Source organism: Gigantopelta aegis, chromosome 9 (assembly GCF_016097555.1).
Source record: "Gigantopelta aegis isolate Gae_Host chromosome 9, Gae_host_genome, whole genome shotgun sequence".
NCBI classification, from domain to species: domain Eukaryota; kingdom Metazoa; phylum Mollusca; class Gastropoda; order Neomphalida; family Peltospiridae; genus Gigantopelta; species Gigantopelta aegis.
This window is the reverse complement of record NC_054707.1, coordinates 6432263-6458620: the sequence shown is the minus strand read 5'-3', so window position 1 is coordinate 6458620 and position 26358 is coordinate 6432263. Positions and strand designations below refer to the sequence as shown.

The 26358-nt window shown below is 35.9% G+C and overlaps 1 protein-coding gene across 2 annotated transcripts; it reads right to left on the bottom strand.

The window, feature by feature from the left end:
* Positions 1-203: 203 nt before the first annotated feature.
* Positions 204-22846, bottom strand: LOC121381428 (dnaJ homolog subfamily C member 5-like). 2 transcript variants are annotated; one of them, XM_041510741.1, is made up of 7 exons: positions 22714-22846; positions 9825-9906; positions 9094-9150; positions 8407-8559; positions 7129-7260; positions 3866-3907; positions 204-671 (listed from the first exon to the last, which is right to left on the bottom strand). In XM_041510741.1, exons 1-7 carry the CDS (start codon positions 22734-22736, stop codon positions 510-512), a joined length of 651 nt encoding a protein of 216 aa, XP_041366675.1. In that variant the 5' UTR covers positions 22737-22846; the 3' UTR covers positions 204-509. The 2 variants fall into 2 exon arrangements, with proteins under 2 accessions (XP_041366675.1, XP_041366676.1); XM_041510742.1 differs by lacking the exon at positions 3866-3907.
* Between the last annotated feature and the right edge of the window lie 3512 nt (positions 22847-26358).

The window sequence follows — 26358 nt, the reverse complement described above, 5'->3', positions numbered from 1 at the left end:
TAAATAATTTTAGTTTGATTTCATGTAAGAAAAAAGTAAAAGTGTTTTGGAAATCACAAAAAAGCATTATTTTTTTGTTCAATTTAGAAAACAATTGGGTAAGAAATAAATAACTTGTAGTACAAATACCATAGTAAGAAAATGGCTTTCCCTGTGGGAAGAACTATAACAGTAGTTGTTAAAAAGGCTCTACTTGTCGATAACATGTTACAACAGCAGCAAATTCAGGACAGTCTCTTTAACAAGTATTGTTTAAAAAAAAAAAAAAAATAATAATAAAAAAAAATATTGTTTAAAAAAACAACTAAAAAAAAACTACACTCTTCAACCAATACGACCTCTCAGAAAATTTCTATACAAATTACTATTACAGTTCTATCACCAAGAGAATCACCCGGGATGCAGCAGTTCTCGTGTGTGTGTGATTGCACAGTGATGGAGAACTACACGGAGTACAGGTAATGGAATCGTTTTCAGTGTGTGGCGTCGGTGTCGGGCGAGCGTTCTCGTCAACTCCCCTCCTCGGAGCCATACGTTGGTTTATTTTCTGCGCTAAGAGTTGTCGATTCTGTCGGTGCAGGCATCGGGATGGCGTGACTTTCGTTAAACCCAGACGATCCTTCTGGCTGCGTGGTCACGGGAGATGCATCAGGTGTGCTGCTTTCTTCTTCCTGAAACAACACAAATAAAACATTGGTGAAGAATCGCTTTTTAATATAGCACCAGTAAACTAGAAAACACATCTCAATGCTTAGCTTGAAATTAAGAATTACCTATGGCAATTTTGAAAGGTTTTTGCCATAGGTGAAATACGCTTACCTATGGCAATTTTAAACCAGTAAATTTTGCAACACAAAATTAAAAACCAACAAGGGTACCAATTAGGTACATAATAAGCCTGTCAAAAGTGGGTCGAGCTGATCTAGTTATGGACATAACACACCACTATCCCAAGTTGTACTTGTATGCAAGATTTGATGTTTCTATATGAATTGATAAGAAAGGTATGTTTCTGCAATGAAAAGTTTCTGGACGGATGGACGGACAATGCCATACCATAATACAACCCGCCAAAGACGGGCGTATAAAAATTATAATTTTAACCAATATCTTTCATTTTTATTCAGTAGCAAAAGAAAAAATGCTATAGGTAAAACCAATGATCTGCAGCAATTCATATCAGAGCTAAGTCAATTTCTATCGGTATTGCTGTTAAGTTTGAGCCCTGTCAATGTTTTGACAACGAGTATCATCAAGAAAATAAAACATAAGATACACTTATAGGTAAGATGTAGGTAATTTTCAGCAACTTTAATGAAACCTAGAAAATCAAATTTCAGTATGTCCCACTCCAGAACATATGGGAAAGATTTCCCAGAAGTATAAAACAGATATTTTTGGTAATATATTGAATATTGAATATTTCAAGTTATGATTACTGTACAAACAAGGTTTTTAAGCATTAGTAGCATATATTAAGCTATTAATTATGGTTAGTATGCAAAAAAAACCCTGGAATGAACCCAGATCTTGTTGTTTATGGTTACCTATCGTAACCTATCACTACCCTGAGATTAGTTCAAGGACAGTAATTTTTAGCTCCCCATATTTAAATTAAAACATTTTAATTAAAAAATAATAATAATAAATAAAAAGTTCACTCCAAAAGATTAAATGTCAATGCTTAATATGGAAATATCTTAAATGGCTCCCCATAATGTAACTTAGGGGAGCAATTAATTACTCCCCTAAATTTTGTTCAGTGAGATCTGTGAACCGTGCCATATGTACTGTATATACACATATAAATACAGTCAAACACCATTATTTCAGTGTCTGTTATCTCATTAGCCAAGAGGTCAAAACTACTATGTTTATCTCAGCCTAATATCTCAGGCTATATCTTTGGTCAGCCGTCCCTTCAACATTGAGATAATGAGATAATGATGTTTGACTGTAATTTGACAATTCCAGTCCTTATGTAGTCTTACTGAAGTATATTTGAATACGTAGCTTTCATTTTTAAAGCTGGAAAATAGAAATGAGATTACAGGGTCAGTACTCTTTTGGCAAGATTTTTTTCAAGGACTTTTTAAGGACCCCAGACAAAATATTACGGGCTTTTTCTTACTTCAAAAAGGTAAAGTACCATACCCTGAAGGTAGTATGCAGTTACCTTCCTACTATAAAAAAAAGTGTTGGATTGTATGATTGGTAAATTAATAAGGCAAAAACAAAAACTTGTTTCTGCAGATGATTTAGTGCCCGACTCTGACTTTGGGTAATCTAATATGTTATTCTGAAATGATGAGAGTGGAACTTCAAAGCCCATTTACATATCTTATCACAATTAAATTTAAGTACTTTTCTTGACATTTTGATGCTTTTTAGAATATTCATGGACTGAGTAATTAATTTTACAATTAAAAATCCATGGACTTTTACAGTTTTTAAGGACCCGTACGAACCCTGGATTAAGCTTTGTTGTAATGTGGTAAATATTTAGTTTTAAAATATTATTTAATATTTATCTGTAGCAGTCAGTACAGAACCACGTAAGGACTGGGTAGTATGTATTTTGAAATAAAAAAGAAAGAAGAAGAAGAATGCTTGAAATGTACACTGGAGATATTTATCATTCCAATATACATGTAGTGACAGAAAAATAAAAAGTACAAAGACAGAATATCTCTATGTGTATATTTCAGTCCATCTCACCAGTCATTTGGTCAAAAAGACATGTAACCTAACGATAGATATCAACTGCTGCTGAACGAAGCCTGCAATGGTCTTTGCTAAACTGTGGTTTAGTAAAAACAACATTAAATGAATATTTTTACTTTCACAAATATCCTATATTAAAATAATTTTCGTTGTTTCATATCTTAAATTACAAAGTTTTTTCTGTCTATACACTTTACATCTACATTTGTACATGTGTATACACTTTAAGGCAAATCTTCAATGCCATATAACTGTAATTAAAATTTGTTAAGTGCATTGTTAAATAAAACATTCCTTCCTTCCTTTACAAGCAACTTTAAATATACATAATAAAGCTTAAGTAACATCAGTTATCGACATTTGACCACATGACTGGACATTTAGTCAATTGTGATCATCTATAAAGAAAACTCTGCCAAATAACAAAAAATTTAAGTTTTAATTTTTAAAAATATTTCAAACCTGTATTATGTTGTATCATGCCAAAGGAATTTGTTTGACTTTTATAATACTAATAGTATAAATAAATGAAATAATATTGTTTCTACATGTACGTTCGTCTTATCAAAACTGTGATGACTCCTGTAATCAATCATTAAGAATACAAACAAGATTCACGTTTTACATCTATCAGAATATTCGTAGTCCTTTTATCTTATGCAAGTGGAAAATAAAGATATTGTTCTATATTATTTACTTAGCTTTTTAAAAAATGAAAAAAAAAACACATCTGTGTTAAATACTTTAAATGACATTATGTGTGAGTTTCAATTAGCAAGTTTGGCTTAGTTTTCCCTATAGACAGTCACATTTGAATAAATAGCTGGTTATATATATTTATCGTGAATACATGCGTGCACACACACAGACATAAACAATATATAAATACACAGTCAACTCTCTAAAACGGCATTCATTATATTTTTCATAATTCAACTGAGAGCAACAATGCTTCCATTAAAATTGTTTCTTTTCAACAGAATATACACTCACCAGCACAGAAACTGATTTGAAAAAATATATATATATAATTAAAAAAAAAAAAAAAAAACATGCATTTTCTGTATATTGTTTTTGTTTATAGAAGCGTAAATGGTTAGCAACAAAAGCGTAGTGGTTTATTAGTAATGTGCTTCCATACCCTTTCTTCTCTGGTGGTGTTTACAGGTAAGTCTTGGTTAGCCTGCAAGTTAAATAACACCTTTCATTACACTGCGCTTACAGAGACAACAGTGTAATAACAACCCCTGCAATTAAGAAAATGTCCACAGCAAAAAACATGCTGAGGAAAAAAAAAATATATATATATATAGTGCATAGCAAAAAAAAGTGCCGTGGAGGATTAAAAACTCCACGGCGTTGCCGACTGTCGTGGGCAATTGCAGGGGTTGAATAACATTTCCATTCATCACAATGTGACGAATTGGAATGAGTTACAAATAAACAATGTCATCTTTCTTAGTGTTAGCTTTATGCTGTTCCTCAACTGTTTCGCAAAAGAAACTGCATCGCAAAATATAAACAATGTTGTGTTCTGTAATGAACAGAATTGTATACTTGTTCTCGTAAGAGACCATTTACGTTATAATGTATCTGTTAAATTTTTTGATAATACATCTGTTGCTTTTACTCCTGACGTCCGAATGAAAACAGACTTGTACTATAAGCTCACAATCTTCACTACTAGTACTTGTTTAGTATCTTCTATACAGGTGAAATGCACACAGAATTAGCTATGACCAAAAGCACATGACAGAGTGAGTGTACTGCTAGGATCATAACAGTGCGCTGAAACCAAGTGAATACAATATATCGGGTGGCCTGGGGGGGAAATTATAACCCTAAACTGTCTTTATTAAAATATTTCAAAATATATATCAGTTAATGTGAAGACGGTGCATATTATAATATTATTAAACATTAATATATTGTTCTATAGACTGGTGTAGTAGTATAAATTCTGGCTGGCTAGTAAATTTTAGTTGGTTCTGGTCCGGCAGGCTAGTGAAATATCTTTCATTTCTGTACCAATGCCTACTGAATATGGAATTATTTTAAAATATGGGGACAGTAACTTTTATATTTCACACCCATTACTATATGGAAATGTGCCATGTTCAGTGAAAATTGTATGCCCATAGGTAAAATAGGAACAGATTCATTATTGTAAGTATAAAAAGACAGAAGGCTAATAAGTGCAATAAGCGGTGCATTGTTTTTACTTACAATTTTGAATCTGTTGCTTTTAAAAAAATATTTGACCTATGGGCCTAACATTTTTACTGAAGGTGGCAAATGTAAGTATAGTAATGGGTGTGAAATATAAAAGTTACAGTCCACATACTTTTTTTATTACCCCAGCAGTCACTCATATTTTTCATATTTTCTCAGTGAGAAATATTCTGCATTGGTGTAACATACGATAATGTTGGATGATTTGACGTTGACAAACCAATGACCTTGTTGGTACTAAATGTGACGTCATTACAATTCAATGGTAAACGCACAAAATGACATCACACATTTTAAAGTTTCATTTACGGCTTTGTGTTTTCAGTGTTAAACTTGTAATAAAATGTTACTTTTATGTAATTCATTATTGATCTTTTAACAGAATAAATATGACTTTGCTTTTTGAAAATTATTTTTAAATGGGATTAAAATACAAAGTTATAGCAATTATTAGAACCATGTGTAAAGTGGGCACCAATTTAAAATGATCATTCAAAGATGAACCATGTTGTATTACATGTTGCTCTAATTTAAAATGATCATTCAAAGATGAACCATGTTGTATGACATGTTGCTCTAATTTGAAGAGTTGAAATTTACTTTTGTTTAACAACTCCAAAAGAGCACATTGATTTAATAATTATCGGCTATTGTATGCCAAACATTTGGCAATTCAGACATAGTCTTAGACAGCAAAGCCGCTATATTTTTCCATTAGTAGCACGGGATCTTTTATATACACCATCTCACAGACAGGATAGCACATACCACAGGCTGTGATATACCAGTTGTGGTGCACTGGCTGGAACAAGAAATAGCCCAATGGGTCCACCAACGGGGATCGATCCCAGACCGATCACACATCAGGCAAGCACTTGGAGAAGGCAAGTTGAAACCTTGTTAACAGTACTTAGTAGTGGGTTTCATTAACCTGTCCGAAACATCATGGTTGAAAAATTAGTTTTCTATAAGCACGAACAAATTAGTTGCATCTTTGTTTTAATATACATACATACATGTATTTTCATACATTCTTTATTCTGTATTGAACTAAGAATATCGGCAAGCCTGGCAGAGTTGACTGTATATTAAGTCTTTCTGTCAACATACATGCACAATGAAATATCAGTACACATATATACTTACACAGGGTTTAAAGTGGACACAAAATGTTAACAATTTAGCAAATTTGGAGAAAACAACAACATTCTGCCGTACAATGTGTTTCAGTTTGTCAAATAAAATATAACAAAATTAATGATCTTTAAACAAATGTTTGGGGGTTTTTCATTTTTAAAATTAGCCTTTAGGCAAATTAATAATGAAAAATCTATATTTGCTAAATTAAACTTTAATTTTCATTTGGCAATTTGGCAAACAACCTCTTAAACCCTGTTAAAATGTACAATTTCACTAACAGAACATAACACAACATAAAATAAATTAACATGACAAAAAAGCCCACATTCATCCACACACAGGTGTTAGGTATGTAGGTACATGTTACTACACAATAAGGTTAGTTCTAGTACGACACTTATTTTAACAGTTATTTAGCATTATCCACCTGTCCACTCATCCATCTCTTATTTATCCATTTTTCGGTCAATGCCTCAAGACCATCCATTCCTAAAGTCCACACATTCCTCAAGTCTTTTATCCCTCTTGTCCACACATCCCTCTTGTCCACCCTTCCTTCCTGTTCACTCTTGTCCACCCATCCTTCTTGTCCAGTCCACACATTCATCAAGTCCTTCATCCTTCTTGTCCACTCATCCTTCTTTTCCACCTATCCTTCTTGTCCACTTACCCTTCTTGTCCACCCATCCGTCTTGTCCACTCTTTGTTCACCCATGATTATTCATCCCTCGTTCAGACACCTCTTGTTCACCCAACCTTCTTGTCCATCCATCCCTCTTGTTCACCCACCTTTCTTGTCCACCCACCCTTCTTTCTTACACACCCTTCTTGTCCACCCACCCTTAGTATCTACCTATCACTCTTTAATTAATTCATGTCCATTTATACATTTCATCAACCATGAATTAACTAGGTCTATCTGCAATATCTAGGATAGTTCATTCTTGGTCAACGATTTGTCCATTCAGTCTCCATTTGTTCTTTCATTCACCTGCCATTCACCTCTAATCATCCATCCATCGATAAACCTACATGTAGATTGGCATATTCCCCTTCGTCCTCCGGAGGCTGAGGCCGACACTTTCCGCAGCAGAAGTTGCAGCACATGAAGCAGCAACAGCAGCAGTAGCAGCCAGTCAAGAAACAACAGACAACGGCCAGAGCCTGGAAGAAACCACACACACATTATACGACATGTCAGTGTCATCATTTATAATATCATGTGATGAAAGCATAAAATTAGCATATACATACACGATCAAGAGTGCCTCCTTAGTTTTTGGAAAAGCTTTTCCTTTTTTATTTTTGCTTGGCAGATAAACTTTTACACATTCTAAGTTCACCAATGGTAATTTATTGTTCAGACTGGGGTACTAACTGACTATGCCAATACTACAACAAACCAATTCAGAATAAGGTTGTTCACTTGTTATTTCAGTTTATTTTTATCTATTAAAGTTCAAGCAAACAGTCCTAGGCACACACCTCAGCTATTTGGGCTGTCTATCCAGGTCCACGACAACTGGTTAATTGTGACAGAAGCTGTACCAGTTTTTATCAAACGGGTGGTGAGTGGGAGACATTGTTTTTAATATACCCACCACAAACTAAAATCTATTTGCACCATGTATGCATCTATGGTAATGGGGTTGCATGAAAGAGAAAATGCAAGGAACATTTGTTTAATGGTCAAGGTCAAGTGGTTTCATGTGCACATTCAGAACAGCTTGATGTAGAGCATGCCTGTCATGGGCTTACGATCCAACCACTACCAGCTCCTTCATCCTAGACAGTATTTTTAATGACACCTCAACATAGTTATAAATTACAAGCCTGCAAGCCACTGCAGGGCTTCTAGAATTTTTACAAAATCCACTAGCCATGGGATCACTGATTTAAAAATATTTCTAGCCACGATTAAAAATTCACAAGCCCTACTTTACTCAATACAATTTTACTAATAGTAATAATCAGATATGTTACCTAAAGAGAGAGATAGGGATTAAAAACACTAAGATTGGGGGATATGATGGTGGCAGGATATACATATTTACTAAATAGACTTAAATGCTGCCTTTAACAACTTTCTTCACTAACCGTCGGGCATGGCAATAGTAGTTATTTACTAGCCCAACATTGAATATAACTAGCCATGAGAATGGGGCTACCATAATCTAGAAGCCCTGCACTAGCAAGGCGAGTGATCTACCACTTGGCTACATATCTCCAGAAAAACTGCAGCAAACCCATATCTCCCCTCACATGATCAGTTTTCAAACAGCCCTAAAAGGAGAAGCTGGAATTGCGTACCTTGCACCAGCCGCTTGTGAGGACAAGGTAAGTATTGACATTTTCCTCCCCAAACTGTTCTGCTGCATAGATACCCAGCGACCCGTACCGATCATAGATTCCTCTGCGCGTCGAATCCATAAGTATCTTGTGCGCTCTGTTGATTTCTTTAAACTATTAAACAAAACCAAAAAAAACAAGTTTATGCAAATGAGAAATCAAGACTATCTTATCACTACTGAATATTTAACTGAAAGTTTAGCCTCATGATGAAAGCTCTACCAATGAGTCCATGATGACCACATAAACATATTCCAACAAAAGCCTATCCCTGTATGCATGAAAATTATAATATTAGTAGTAGTTAGTGGTATAATACTGGTAATGATTCATTGCTGATTGGTTGAGGAAGACATCAAAATATTTCACATCAGGGGTGGTACTAGCATTTGATATTACTCATTTAGATGTGACTACAAAACATAAATAACAAATTAAAGACTTAACCATACAAACTTTTGCATAATTTGAAATTTTAGCAAATACAATGAGGATTGCAAATTTAGCAGGAATCTGTGCTTCTGTGAATCCCAGATTTTGGGTCAAAAGTGTAAGAATATGAGATGGAATCTCAAAATATCTGTATTACATATTTTACAATTCTAGTAGTACTAGTATCCTAAACGAACTAATTAATTATGTGATTACCTTTTCAACAGCATCAGGATTGTCTGGGTTTTTGTCCGGGTGAAATCTGAGTGCAAGCTGGAAATAGAAAAAAACACATACTGATAGAAATCTAACTCAAAACACACAGATGGATGGATGGATGGGTGGGTGGGTGGGTGGGTGGATGGATGGATGGATGGATGGAAGGATGGATGGATGGATGGACAGAAGGGTAGATGAATATATGGATGGATATATGGATGAATAGATGGATGGATGGATAGGATGGGATGGATGGATTTATATATGGATGGATGAATGTATGGATGGATGTATGGATGGATGGATGGATGGATATATCATATGAATAATAAAATTCCATTATAGCCACTAGGGTTTAAAACTCTTCTCATTATTCCAGTCACAGCGCCACGAGTTTGTTCATTTCTCAATGAATGTAAACATCTGATGCCATCACTTTATATTCGTATTTTGTTAAGCATTATTGTTTTTTGTTTTTTAAATTAAAAAGGAAGAAAAAAAAGAATTCACAATAAAATATAATCTTGCTTATGCAATAATAATTTTTAATAAACATGGTTCAAATTTAATAATAAGGACTGTCTGTTATTTATTGTTGGTTCATCGGGGCATGAACAAAACAAAAACATGGTAAACTTGGACAGTAGAGCTGCACGAATGAATGCCATCAAGAATGTCATACGATGAATGAAAGTTACAAATTAAACAATCAGTGTACTGTGAATTACCTTCCTGTAAGCTTTCTTGATGTCATCTGAAGTGGAAGCCTTGGGAATTCCAAGCAGCTCGTACAGTGATTCTCCAGATTTCCTGAGAGCAAAACAAGATTAAAAATCAATCACAAGGTAAAACAAAAGCTACGATATTGAATACCAGGACTGGTTTTTTATAAAACTTTTTGAGTCGAGACAACGCCATACATATTGTATGCGTGTGATGTCATATGAGATTGAGTCTGGACTAAGTTTTATAAACATGAGCCCGGGGCCTGAACTTAAGAATTTGAAAGATTTTTGACATAGCCAAAATCCTCACCTATGGCAATTTTGAGCCTGCCTACTTTACTGTAAACCAGTACATTTTGCAACAAATAAACACAAAATTTTAACCAAAAATGATCCCTTCAACCACCAGCAATAATTTTTATCTAGGACAACAAACTGCCATCGGTGAAGCCCCTGACCTATAACAATTCATATCGCAGCTTTCAGCTTATTGATCACTAGCCATATTCCCCAGATCTGGCACTGCCTGACTTTCATGTTTTTCCTAAGCTGAAAGAAGAGTTAGCTGGCAGGTATTATACAACTGATAATCATGTCATTTTCTGCTGTTGAGGAGTAATAAAACCTGCAGGCAGAATTCTTTTTCATCAGATGGATCGTGGCATTGCATCACCATTGACAGAAGTGTGTGGACATCAAAAGGAGACTATATTGAAGAATAATTAGGTAGGCATGCCTATAGGGCAAGTTCTCTTAAATAGACCTTGAACTTTTCAGTCGCCTCTTGTAAAGTTTATTTTTAAAGTCTGTTTTGTTTAATGACACCACTAGAAAACACTGATTTATTAATCATCAGCTATTGGATGTCAAACATTTGGTAATTTTTACATAGTCTTAGAGAGGAAACCCACAACATTTTTCCATTAGTAGCAAGGGATGTTTTATATGCACCGTCCAACACACAGGATGGCACATACCATGGCCTTTGATATACCTGTTGTGGTGCACTATCTGGAATGAGAAATAGCCTAATAGGTCCACTGACGGATCGATCCCAGATTGATTATTCAACAAGCAAGCGTTTTACCATTGAGTTACATCCTGCCCCTTGCTTCTTGTATGTCAGACACCAAATACATATAGCGGTATTTTAAAACATGCTGAATTGTTGTTAAACATTCCTTTCCTTTCAACAAAATGCATGTATCCAGTCTTCACCAGGAAAGGCGGAGTGATCACCCCAACTCTCATTCACATACACACAATGTTTTAGAAGAGTGACAAACTGATCGCTTTACAATACAGTTTTAATACATTTTATTTGAAACTTCATGTGATTGTTCGTATAGCACCATTTCAGGAGAGTGTATGACCTGCAGCTCGCCTTGGTTTCGCTCACAGCGAAGATTGTGTATTTGTACCTATATAATTTATTTTCAAATCAATGTCCATTATTTTTTAAAATAGGGATCTGGGTCCCCTTTTACGAAGCGATCGTAGTGCTAAGATCACCTTTTATGCATACGGCAGCTATGCGGTTAAGGTGATCTTGGCGCTAAGATCGCTTCGTAAAAATGGGGCCCAGATAATTAGCAAAAATAAGAAAGAAAACACACACTACACTAACAGTTCTGTTATTGTTTTGCCAATGACTAAGCTGTCAGTAGTTCTGGTGTTAGTAATTGCTTGCTACAGGTCGACTAATAAAGATACACTGACAGCAAACTGTAACAGTGATACTTATCTCATCTCGTATCTCATGAATGGATTAATATGTATTGTTTTGCTTGCACAAACAAGTGTTTGATTCATTTATAATTGCATTAGTTGATGCCAGCATGACTACCACTGCCGGAAAAATACTACCTATATATCACATTTTAACTCTGTAATCTGCAAGACAACAATCATAAAAGCTTTTTTTTAAAGGTAAAAAACACATCATGGCTTGACATAGTGGCCTGCAAAAAGCAGTCAATTTTTTAGATCCAGCAGGTAAAATAGAAATTCACCTGCTATAACCACCAAAAATATCGCTGGTCATTTCCAGAGATAAAAATTTTTACTATGCCTAACAATTTTGTTATCTCTAAATTCAAGAGCCATAACTCTGAAAAGTGGGTAAATCACCATGAAACTTCAACTTTAGTTTTGATATCTCCAAGGCATTGCAAAAATCCGGAAAACAAATTTTCACATCTCCTAAGTTCAAGGCCAATAAGTCTTTCAGAAAATGTGTAAATCGTCATGAAAGTCATAGTACATGATGAAGCTATACATAAAATTTCAGCTCAATATCTCAAAGACTTCTGAAAAAAACATCCGGAAAACATATGTGGGACAGACGGACTGACAGACAAACAGATAGAGATGAAACCTATAGTCCCCTCTGGTTGGACTGGTAGGGGACTAATAACAGGGAAAGCAGACAGAGATGAAACCTATAGTCCCCTCTGGTTGGACTGGTAGGGGACTAATAACAGGGAAAGCAGACAGAGATGAAACCTATAGTCTCCTCTGGTTGGACTGGTAGGGGACTAATAACAGTCTCCTCTGGTTGGACTGGTAGGGGACTAATAACAGGGAAAGCAGACAGAGATGAAACCTATAGTCCCCTCTGGTTGGACTGGTAGGGGACTAATAACAGGGAAAGCAGATAGAGATGAAACCTATAGTCCCCTCTGGTTGGACTGGTAGGGGACTAATAACAGGGAAAGCAGATAGAGATGAAACCTATAGTCCCCTCTGGTTGGACCGGTAGGGGACTAATAACAGGGAAAGCAGACAGAGATGAAACCTATAGTCCCCTCTGGTTGGACCGGTAGGGGACTAATAACAGGGAAAGCAGACAGAGATGAAACCTATAGTCCCCTCTGGTTGGACCGGTAGGGGACTAATAACAGGGAAAGCAGACAGAGATGAAACCTATAGTCTCCTCTGGTTGGACTGGTAGGGGACTAATAACAGGGAAAGCAGATAGGGATGAAACCTATAGTCCCCTCTGGTTGGACTGGTAGGGGACTAATAACAGGGAAAGCAGACAGAGATGAAACCTATAGTCTCCTCTGGTTGGACTGGTAGGGGACTAATAACAGGGAAAGCAGATAGAGATGAAACCTATAGTCCCCTCTGGTTGGACTGGTAGGGACTAATAACAGGGAAAGCAGGGCTCGACCTTAGTGGTAGCCCGGGGTGTTTTGGCTACCCATTTGTTGCTTGGACTACCAGATGTCTAAACCTAGTAGTCTGCCAGGCTACTACATTTTTGGGGCACATCCAGTTACTCCGCAATGAACAAGATGCTTAAACATCTAAACAACATGTTTAAATAAATGTAAATGATTTTGTCTTTTTCTCTTTTTTTTAAATTTATTAAAATTGTGGGGCTACCAATTTTTGCTGAGGGTTACCAGATTTTAAAACCTGGTAGCCCAATGGGCTACCACTGAAAACAATTAAGGTCAAGGCCTGGAAAGTCTGAGCCACTATCTCCATATATAATTTACATAACCCTGTCTGTCAATTAAACACAAAACAAAGAAGAAACTATAAATATATCATGATGTTTATTATCAAATGTTATGCAATGTATTTACATGATGAAGTTAGCAAAACTCACTACACACACAAATACCCTAACATATGCCCACGCATGCACACATAACAGTACATGTGAACATATATATATGCCAGTTTATGTGACCATATATCAGGTGACTCATACTAAGCCACAATGTATGTTCACGTCAGTGGGTGACAAAAGAAAATTATAGTAATTTAGTATTGACCACATATATTACACCTTGAGTAACATGTTACTGGTAAATACTACCGTACATGCAAATAACTTATATGGCAATATAATTATATATATAGGCTGAGGGTGTCTATTGAATAAACATGTACGTACAATGCTCAGCCAGAAAGAAAAGGAATGTTTGTTTAATGACATTTTAAACATCTATTTGGTGTCCTAACAAATTATTGTTTCAACTCTTGAAAGAGGAAACCTGCTGCCAAAACTGCAGCAAAGGATGATAGACCCAAAAAAGTACATACCATGGCCTTTGATGTACCAGTCATAGAAAACTGGTTGGGATGAGGGGGGAACCTATATCTTTTAGGATAATTAATATCATTAACACACAGGGCTTCTAGTTTTTTTTACTAGCCACAATTAAAAATTCACTAGCCCTACTTTACTTTAAGTTAGTACAATTTTACTAAATAATAGTAATAATCGGGTATGTCACCTAAAGAGGGAGATAGAGCTTAAAAACACTAACATTGGGGGTTGGGGTGAGGCAGGATATTCATATTTACAAAACAGACTGCAGCATTTACTTTGTTTTCACTAGCCGTCGGGCATGGCAATTGTAGTTATTTACCAGTCCAACATTGAATATCACTAGCCAAGGGAGTGGGCCTACCACAATCTAGAAAGCCTGTAACACATCACACCTTAGGTGAGCATAATAGTCTACCACCAAGCTAAATTCCAACCCATTCCCATCCGGCAAGTAACATTTTGTAAATAATTTTATAGAAATTAAAATGCATATGAAGACCAATTTATGAGGTTTAACTGTTTTGATTTTAGACATTTTATAACATGTGACTGGGAAAAAAATTTCAAATGTTCTAAATTCTAACAAAAATAAATGTTTTTGTTTAATGACACCACTAGAGCACAGTGATTAATAATTGGATGTCAAACAATTGGTAATTCTGACACGTAGTCATCAGAGGAAACCAGATACATTTTTTCTAATGCAGCAAAGGATCTTTTATATATGCACTTTCCCAGAAACAGGAAAGCACATACCACAGCCTTTGATCAGTTGTGGTGCACTGGTAGGAACAAGAAAAATCTAAATTCTCCAATATGACCCTCTAAATACCAGATCCTGTCTAAATCGGATAAATATTATGTCCCCAACAGTTTAGCTAGGTTTCGCTGTATAAATGAATTAGTATATTCAGGTAATCAGGCTATGAATTTAGCAGAATTTTCTGCTTCCGTAAATCCCAGATTTTAGTTCAGAAGCAAAAGATTATGAGATGGAATCCTAAAATATTTATGTTATATAAATAGAGGATTCGTCACGAGTATTTTTTAATATGGAAAATATCAACCAAGTCTACGTTAATTGGTATGTCTCAAGACTGTGCCGAGACAAATACCGATTAACTGGACGAGGTTGATATTTTACATATTAAAAAACATGAGTAGCGAATTCTATTTATTCTATAACACTTCTAAAATAACACTTTAATTTTATTTTTAGTTAATCACAGTACTAAAGTCGCTGCCATCGGTAATATGACGTCATCACAATTAACACTGATTAGTTTGACGTCACGCATTTTGAATAAATCTTTGAAAACATTACGCTCAGGTACACAGGACTTGTTGGCTTGTAAGCAAATGACCCATCCACAGCAACACATCACCTAGAGACCTTGCAAAGTTGCATACCATTATTAACCGGGTTAATACACTAAATTATCACATGGATTTATGCCATGGATATCATGGGTAAGTTATAGGATAAAAACAATTTATGATTCAGGCAGGGTCTTGATTTAAAAAAAAGACATTCCTAAATTCAATGTCTAGTAATGTTACATGAATTACCTCATATACAAAGGAAATGGGTCAGGCTCTAAGTGTGTAACATTTATTATATAGACTACAGTCGTATATTCATGTCATCATATATAAAATAACTTGTACATGTATATATCTGTATGTAAAGTTCTGACTAATGTTCCCATCCACGGGTGACTGCTGAGCCAGCTGTTTTCAGATCAATACAAACATAATTACACACAATAGAGTATTGATCACTCGGAGCATTCTAATATATAACATAATATAAATAGTCTTCGTCCACACACAATAAGCAGTCATTTGTTTACAGAGACAAGCAGGCAGGCAGCTTCACGACTTGTGTATATTAACAGTAATTATAGGATTCTTATTCTAAACAAACTAAACAAAAAATGTTTTTGTTTTATTTAAAGACACCACTTGAGTACATTGATTAATTAATCATCGACTATTAGATGTCATCATGCCTCATGTATATTAAATTATAGGACTCCTGTTAAGTTTTATTTTGTTCAACAACACCACTAGAGTACATTGATTAACTGGTCATCGGTTATTGGATGTCAAACATTTGGTAATTTTCACACGTAATCTTTTTAGGAAACCTATTACAGGGCTTCTAGATTGTGGTAGCCCCACTCCCATGGCTAGTGATATTCAATGTTGGGCTAGTAAGTAACTAATATTGCCATGCCAGACAGGACTTCTAGACTGTGGTAGCCCCACTCCCATGGCTAGTGATATTCAATGTTGGGCTAGTAAGTAACTAATATTGCCATGCCAGACAGGGCTTCTAGATTGTGGTAGCCCCACTCCCATGGCTAGTGATATTCAATGTTGGGCTAGTAAGTAACTGATTTGTTTTGGGGTTTTTTTGTTTTGTTTTTTAGTTCAAGCAAATCCCAAAAAAGCCGGGTGCTCTATTTATTTTGAAAAATCCTCCCTATATACAATGAACCAGGTTCTCTTTGAATGTGAAATAAAAAATATACATATGAATATTAGTGCTTGTTTTAAAAAAATGTATTAGTGCATGTTTGTATTATTGTTTTATTTATCTTCTGTAGTGTATGTTAAGATTTTGTATTTACAATAAATTAACCTGGTTTGCGAACCTGGCCCCCAAAGCTACAAGCCGGGGGGTCCAAGTCTGTTTTTCTACATTTTTGTGTAATTAGTCATTATTTCTCATAGTTTATAAGTAATGTCGAAGGCGTCATTGCACGAGGCAATGACCTCTTCGAAACACCAGTGTTTAAGGAATTTTTCTTTTCTGTCTGGCCGCTCTAAGGCGGCAAAATATTCTGTTTCCACCCTTGAGTAAACCAAGTGTTTAAAAAGTGCCATTTCATTACATGGCTTATTTCCCTCTAATAATTTTCTAGTTGTCCATATTACCCTTATTGCTTTGCTCCAGAGAAAAATTCCTAGCTGCGATGCATAATTTCCAGGATTGTATTTGATGCCAAAAATCATGGCATATAGATTTAAACGGAATTTATTGCCGAAGAGTTTTCTGAAGATAGGTTCAAGTTGCTAATATTGCCATGCCAGACAGGGCTTCTAGATTGTGGCAGCCCCACTCCCATGGCTAGTGATATTCAATGTTGGGCTAGTAAGTAACTAATATTGCCATGCCCAACGGCTAGTGAAAATATTTTGTCAAATGTTGCAGTTAAGTCTATTTTGTAAATATGAATATCCTGACCCCACCCCAACCCCCAATGTTAGTGTTTTTAAAGGGACATTCCTGAGTTTGCTGCAATTTTTAAGATGTTATCGACTAACAGGGCCTTTTTAACGATTGTAATTACATATCAAATATATTTTTCTGCATAAAATATTAGTGGCTGTATATTAAACGTGTTTCGGATCATTTTAATATTTGTACTAGGTTAAATTTAATTTTATTTCCTAAAACATATTTTTTTCGTACGTACGAAATTATTTGAAGATAAAATCCAGTTTGGGCTTCTTACAAATATTAAGACGATCAGAAACACATTGAATATACAGCCACTGATATTCTAAACCAGAAAATATATTTAATATGTAAGTTTAATCGTAGGAATATTTTATTAGTTGAAAACATCTCAGCAAACTCAGGAATGTCTCGTTAAGCTCTAGCTTTCTCTTTAGGAGACATATCTCATTATTACTATTATTTAGTAAAATTGTAGTAACTTAATATAAAGTAGGGCTAGTGAGTTTTTAATTGTGGCTTGTAAAAAAAAAAATAATCACTGTTAGGTAATGGGTGTGCTCCCCACTTCTGGCCCCCAAACACAGCGTGTTTTTTAATGGCTCTGTGGGTAGGTGTAACACAAATACACCAACTTATCTCTGACAGCTGGATATAAGCAAGCAAATCAAGTTCAAATGTAAATGATAAATTTCAAAGCAGGTAGTCTAACTATCATGAGTGGGGATTTATCCATGATTTGTTTTGCCCTTGGTCTCATGTCTGATGAGATTGGGAAAACTATCATGATTTAATTATAATAGGGATATTGTTTCAGGACACTGAATGATGCAGTATAGCACTGTTATATTAATTTATTAAAACAGACATAATTAAATATATACATTAGGAATTATTTTAGTATACAAATTGGGAATTTTCAATGCAATGTTTTGGGGGGAAGGGGCCTATGACCAGACCCACAGAACGCCTAGAGAGACAAAACGTAATGATTATTTAGAAATAAGCATAATTATAGTTTTTTCAGATATAACCTAGAATGGCAAAGCTGCAATGGTGCCGCTCGTATATTATAATTAGTGTTGGGGATCGGTTTGAATTTGAAGAAAAATCTTACTGGCCCTTCTCAAATTCAAATAGCCCTCCAATTATTGCATTATAATTTAACTGCATGGCCAAAATCAAAACTAGAATGTTCTTTGTTGAATGAATGAATGAATAAATGTTTAACGACACCCCAGCACGAAAAATACATCGGCTATTGGGTGTCAAACTATGGTAATGCAAATAAATAAAGTGATGTTCAACATCAATATAAAAATTCAAGGTTTAAACAAAAACAGTGTAAAGAACAGTGTAAAGAACTGTGCAAAAACACAAATATCACAGAATTTTACGGATACTGAATTTTACTCAAAACTTCAATTTTGTGCTGTATTGGCCATTCTCAAAGAAAATGTTACACCCCTGCACCACGGTGAGGTTACAGCACGCACAGGGGTTCTTTGTTGAATAATAACCATGTGCACACTGTTTATTGTCTGTTTACACCAAAAAAGAACCAATGAAATGGCATGTAACTTCATAATGAATAAAGTTAAAATTCATATAATACAAAACTCCTTTAAACCGGACACACTCGGGACAAAGTAAAAAATCCAGTTTTAAGAGGTATTTGGTTTACAGAGGTTCTCTTCTGCAGAGATAAATGTCCGGTTTTGAGGGAATTCCGGTTTACAGAGGGTCCGGTTCTAAAAGGTTTTACTGTAACATACATGAAATTTGAAATCCACACCAACTAAAATACGTGTAACATTAAGCTAATTAATTACAATTAACTTTTACCATAACGCTGAATAATGTCAAACAGTAGGTCAATTAAATAATTATGGCGTATCCAGTCCATTCCAATAAGCCGATGATTTCAAGATTGAAAAAAATACATGCTGTGTGTGCAATATGTTTTGAGTTTTATTTTTAGAAACCCATGGCTCAAAACCACAGAAGCTGAGACTGAGTCTAGTGTGTCCGGCGCTGTCAAAGTATAGAACATATGTTCTATGTCGTCTGCTGCCAGATCTGAAATTTGCACCAGCACAGATGCAATGTGTCTTATCACATTCAATTTAGTTTCTTTGCATTTCTTTTTCAATTGGTACCATAATCGCCAGACCCTAAAATCGATAGTCGCTCGATGGACTATCTTTGTAAAATTTGTAGTCACCCATAGCCAATAAAGGTTGTTGTTGGCGACTGCTAAATTTTAACCCTGATACACATGAATGATTATTGTGCAATAATATAAATATCACCATTAAAAACAACACACATGAAAATGGTTTATAGTAAAAGTATTTAAACCAAAAATAACACTATATTTTACCTATCACACCGTGTTTTCTGTTTTGCTGAAATCAATGAAAACATCCCATGCCATAACTGCTGAGGGCAACAAGATCACATGGTCATACAAGACGCATGTGCTGACATCACGGAGAAGGAAAATCAAATTCACTTAGAAGAAATTAAAATTATATTTAGGTCCTTACTTTTTCAATAAAATAAATTAATAATACTTGTGTATTCATATATAATTAGATTTTTTAAAATAGTACAGCTTTTAGTGAGCTGAGATTACCCACTACAGCTGACACACAACAGGTGCTACTACAGTTGCTACTAAGTGGAAAGCACTTTGATCTTGGCTGACTAAAACTATTGTACATGTATTAATAGATCATTGCATTCATTTTCAGATGGTGATTATGATCTTGATGCTTACTGGAATTGACCCACTAGTAAAGAAAGGGTCTGTAGGAAATATTGGGGGAGGGGTCAAACTGACAAATATTTGGGTACAGACTGACAAACAGCTGAAGACGAAGAGACTGAGGGCAACTTAAACACCTATGTCAAACTGACAGTGAACTGGCCTGAAGACGAAACATCTGGTCTAAGGTTGACAACAGTCACTCTTTTGCACCCTTGTTGTGGCTTGGGCACAATAAACATAACATATTCAACGTTAATATTTTAAAATGATACATTTGACAAAAAATACTTTTTATTTATTCCAGTTTTTAAAACTTAAACTTCACATTTTATCTAAAATTATGAAAAATAAAAACATAAACATACTGACTTGTAAACAGTGTTTTCTGCTCAATATAGAATTTGGAACAATTTTGACAGCTGAGTCAAGGTAAGTAGATAGATAGTTTCTTTTATTTTAATGTGGTGAAGCATTGTAATAAAATAGCCAATTTTTTATTTTAATGATATCAGTATTCCAATGATGTCACTCTGGGTGGGACGTAGCCTAGTGGTAAAGTGTTCACCTGATGCCCATTGGACTATCCAGCCAGTGCACCATGACTGGTATGTGCTATCCTGTCTGTGGGATGGTGCACGGACCTCTACATTAACTTTTCTGTCCAGGAGACAGATGGCAACTACTTCTAATTTTTTAGGTGCCAAATAGCAAAATTAGGAGCTATGTTTATATACTGATATAGTGTATGAATGTGTATTTGTATGTGTTTGTGTATGCGTGTCTGTGTGACTGTGTGAAAACGGTTTACCCATTGGTACAAATATTAAAGAACTTTGAAAAACATGTAACAGAGAAACAATTATGCAATTTATATATGTACTAGGTAACTAGTATCTGAAATTGTCTGTTGAGTATTATAATCAGAAAGTAAATTGTAATAATCTGATTAAAAACACTTTACTAACATGCAAAGCTGGACAGTGGCAATCTTCTTATTTACGAAATGCTAAACAGTATTTAAATTCATTGATGTATGCTGTTATAAATATGTGATAAGCAGAAATAGAAGTTTGAAAAATATTTATTTCTGCTTTTTAATGTATGCATTAATTACATATTATTTGTAATAAATTTGATTTGAAAAAATAAAGTATTAAGTTATTTTCCATGGAAATGGGGAAAAAACGTTCCTCATAGTCGTAACAAAATGAAAGTTTGTTTTCTTTAATGACACCACTGGAGCACATTCATTAATTAATCATTGGCTATTGGATGTCAAACATTTGTTATTATGACTTGTAGTCATCAGAGGAAACCCACTACATTTTTCCTAATGCAGCAAGGGATCTTTTATATGCACTTTCCCAGATAGGAAAGCACATACCATGGTCTTTATCCAGTTGTAGTGCACTGATTGGAACAAGAAAAAATCCAATCAGCTGAATAAATCCATCGAGGTGGTTCGATCCTGCGATGCAAGCACCTCAAGCAAGCACTCAACTGAGCTAAATCCCGCCCCCATAGATTAGTCTAACATATAACATATATAGTCTAACTGTATAAAATGTTATAGTCGCCAAAGGAAATTTTTTATTTATCAATCATCGACTATTGGATGTCAAATATTTGGTAAGTTTTGGCATATAGTCTTAGTGAGAAAACCTGCTACATTTTTCCATTAGTACTAACTTAACTATTGTCCAAATCAAACTGTTAACAACAATTACTCTCCTACCTTTAATTGCCGTTAGATTTCCTCCAAAGTTTGTCCAGACACAACTTGCAAAAAACCCACTACAAATATACAGATTCCTCACACGAGACTGCAACGATGTCGCCGATATTGTCTTTTCTGCGATTGCATAGGGAAAAATACATGCAGTTTTCTGCCGTCTGCCATGTTGCTTGTTTATGGAATACTCTTCAAGAGGGGTGAAAGCCTCCAAAGTATGTGACACAATTACTATGAAATCGATGTTCTCTAGTGGTATCATTAAAATAATAATAATAAAAAATAATATGACGTCATCACGTTTGCTTTTATATCATAACATGTTATGACGTTGTTACATTAAGTCCTATCCTTTCACCCCTCTTGAAGAATATTCCATAAAAAGTCAAAATGGCAGCTGATACAAAATTACATGCTTTTTTCCCTATGCGCTCTCAGCGAAGTCGATATAGGTGACATGGTTATCATCTGGTATGTGGAATCTGTATCATTGTAATGGTTTTTTCAAGATTTGTGTCTGGACAAACTTTGGAGGAAATCTAACGGCAATTAAAGGTAGGAGAGTAATTTTTCGTAGTTGTTAACAATTTGGTTCGGACAATAAGGGATCTTTTATATGCACCATCCCAAAGATAGGATAGCACATAGTGACATACTACGGCCTTTGGTACATTTGTACGAAGCCCCTGTCAACACTGAGTGCCTGCACATTAAAATTAGGATTTTTTTATATATGTAAATATTATGTGTTGAATCAATTAATTTTAATTTATCTGTCAGCAACAAATCATAAAAAAGTGAAGAATGGCACTTGCACTGCAGTTTTTAAGGTGATGCCAATTGGGGGGGGGGGGGGGGGGGGGGAGGGGTTATAAAATATCAACACCACATTTGAGAGTTTTTGGAACAGCAAATATTATTAATGGAAACAGGATATACATAAACAGTTAATCAGTGGTACGAACAGTACTACTACTTGCAGTCATTGTCACATGCGAAAACGGGAAACTAAGACAATACGGTAGCTTTTGATGTACTAAAAGCCCTAATTATCATCATGTATATACTTACGAGTAGTGTCTTGGTCGAGCCATTTTTTAAACAACTGTTGACTTATTTTGTAGTATATTAATAGCGACGAGGAATAAAACCGGCTTCCTCGTTCACATCAAACCATACCGACAATCGACATTAATTATCTATCAGCCGAAACCTGGGTAAGGGAGATAACGCAGTACACAGGTTGCATACCACACATTTAATGGTTAGAGTTTGTTTTGTTTAACGACACTACTAGAACACATTTATTAATTAATCATTGGTTATAGTCTAAGAGAGGAAACCAGCTACATTTGTCCATTTGCTACATATTTTATAAGCACCATCCCACGGACAGGATAGCACATACCACGACCTTTGATCTACCAGTCATGATGTGAACTGGTTGTAACGAGAACTGTTGCAGACCGACCGCACATCAGACAAGCGCTTTACTGCTGTGCTACGTCTCGCCCCCGGTTTCTGTGGGAAAGTGCATAAAGATCCCTAGTTCACCAAGGTAAACATGTACGATCCGGTTTTTTTTTTAATATTTTGACATTTATTACGGCACAGCAATAAACATCACAATAATAAATATCGTGCCGGAGACGTTTATCTTGATGAACTAAAAGATCCCTTGCTGTTAATATGGAAATCTGCTGTCCTGCTTGTGGCAAAACGAAAGATTCCTTGCTGCAAATAAAAAACAAAATAGCGAATTTCCTCTAAGACTACATGTTAAAAATTACCAAACGTTTGACATCCATATGTAGCCGATGATTAATAAATCAATAAGCTCTAGTGGTGTCGTTAGACAAAACCAAATGTAAACTTAATTTTATTTTTAAAAGTTAAAGCACGCTTATCTGGACACATTTCAGATTTATGTGGTGTGAATAGGTGTTAATACATGCCTGTAGAAACCCGGGGTCTGTGCAAAATGTATGGTTTATTTTATTCCATTTAAAAATGTTAGTGTGTGTGTTTGCGTGCGTGTGTGTGTGTCTGCGTGTGTTCGTATATAAGATAAAACAAATCTATACGGGTTTATTTTATTCCATTTAAAAATAATGTTTGTGTGTGTGTTTGTGTGTGTCTGTGTGCGTGCGTTTGTGTGTGTGTATATGTCTGTCTGTGTGGTGTGTGCGTTTGTTTATGTGTGTCTGTGTGTGTGTGCGTCTGTGTGTGTCCGTGTGCGTCTGTGTTTGTGTGGTGCGTGCGTGTGTGTTTGTGTGGTGTGTGTGTCTGCGTGTGCTCGTGTTCGTAAATAAGATAAAACAAATCTGGCTTGTGTCTTTCACTAAAGATTCCATCTCACTTCTACGCTTCAGACATCGTTCCTACGGACCTGGTTAATCAAAAGTGCAATCTCACTGAAGTTGCATAATAGTGGCTTCTAGCCAATATTTTTGTATTAACTTTTGAAATGTAAGAATTATATCTTCAACTCAATCTACAAGTCCATAAAAAGAATAACCAAGTAATGTATTAGGAGAATCTTTAGAGGATGACCGACTGAATTCCAACATTCAATGGATGTTGCCGACAACGAAACTCTCCGACTTAATATTTAAAGCGCTCGCTCGCCCACTGGGTTATTTCTCATTCCAGCCAGTGCACTGGCACATTAAAGGCTGTGATACGACCGACTGAATTCCAACATCCAATGGATGTTGCCGACAACCAAACTCTCCGACTTACTACCTGCCATTAACCAACTTTCCAGATTTCGTGGGTTCGTTAATTTTATTAGAAATGTTTCTATTACACGACAGGAATCTAGTTTTGTTTACACGGCCGGCAAACACATTACAATTTTTTTTTTATTCCCGGGTTATTCAGTCACAGCGGAAGGAAGTAGAAATTGGGAAAGGGGTGGGGGGGGGGGGGGGGGGGAAGGGACGGATGACAGATATCGAGGGCGCAAAGCAATCTGATTAAAATTAGCTCTACTGGGTCTACCAGTAGATCTAACAGCACTGCGTGGACTCCCTTCCAGGTGACATTTCATCTATAAATAACAATTTAAATATCGGCCAATTACATTTCGCCTTTTATAACGTTATTCGGGAGCATACAAATTCTAAAAATATCGGTCGAGACTATGCAATAGGCGAACTTGTTGGTCTATTTCAACATTGAAAAAACAGTGGGAAAAGTGCAGTAATAAACTCTGTATTGTATACTAGTATAAACAGATTTTATGGCTACACCATCACGGGTATTTTTTTCGTCTTGAAACGATTTTTATATAAAAAAAATTATATTGAAATTAGTTTCCGGCATACTTCGTAATTCACCCGATCCTTTCGTATACCCTCGGCATAATCCCGAATGTTTTCAAATTCTTTTCAAATTACTGGCATGATTTTGCAAGTAAGGTTTTGATTGGTCGAATGAAAGGTCAACTGGACATGAACTCCAATGGTCTGCTGTTAGATCCACATGTAATAGTGGAGCTAATTTTAATTAGATTGAGCGCAAAGCAGTTTCTTCGGGGTTCGGATGTATACTTCCCCGTAAAATTTTGAAAACAAAATGTCCTAACAAGCAATTTCCTGCATTCTATAAGTAAAATTCATCTCGGACTTCAGAATTACTACTATTTTTTATTCAGAAACATTGGGGGGGGGGGGGGGGGGGGGTAAAGTACCCCACCAGCCCCGCCTTGCCTGTTAGTTATCCAAAAGGTATGTGGTAGGGGGGGGGGGGGGGAGGGGACAGACGTAGTCCAGTGGTAAATTTAAAGATCGATCGCTGTTGGTGGACCCATGGGGTCATTTTCAGTTCCAGCCAGTGCACAACGACTGGCATATCAAAGGCTGTGATATGTTCTATCTTGTCTGTGGGATGGTGCATAAAAAAAAAAAATCCCTTCCTTGTAGTGGAAAAACCTTTCTATTAAAATTTAGTTTTTGCTTATACCCCGCATCAGCCTTCATTAAAAGAGATTTTGCTAGAGACGTACAATATTTCACAGCACCGAAAGACGTTCGAACTTAGATAACTAATCCCGATTTTTACAAGAGACTGTGACTACCAGTAAGCTCCTATCAAATCGAAGCAGACGAGGAACATCCAATGAAATTTTGGTCTAGAAAATATATTTTGACAATTATATGACGAGTGGCTCCACTATCACGCAGTCCCCCCCCCCCCCCCCCCCACCCCCCCCCCCCCCCCCCCCCCCCCCCCCCCCGAGGTTCTTTTTGTCCTAATCTATAATGTAAATAAAGACCTCCACTACAGACTATGCCCCCTCACTGGAGATTGTGCCCCAACTCACATAATCTATAATATAAAGACCTCCACTACAGACTATGCCCCCCCCCCCACCCCACCCCACACACACACACTGGAGATTGTGCCCAACTCACATAATCTATAATATAAAAACCTCCACTACAGACTATGCCCCCCTCACTGGAGATTGTGCCCCCACTCACATATTCTAGAATATAAATAAATACCTCCACTACAGACTATGCCCCCCACTAGAGATTGTGCCCCCCCCCCCACCACCGCCCTTAATATCGTTCGTAAGGGCCATTCAAACAGACTACAATCCCTGAATGATGAAGAGTAAATAATTTAGAAAGATTATTACTGAACTATTATGAACAACCCTTCAGCATACATATATTTTATTAGGTCACCCAAGTCGAAGCTCGTCAT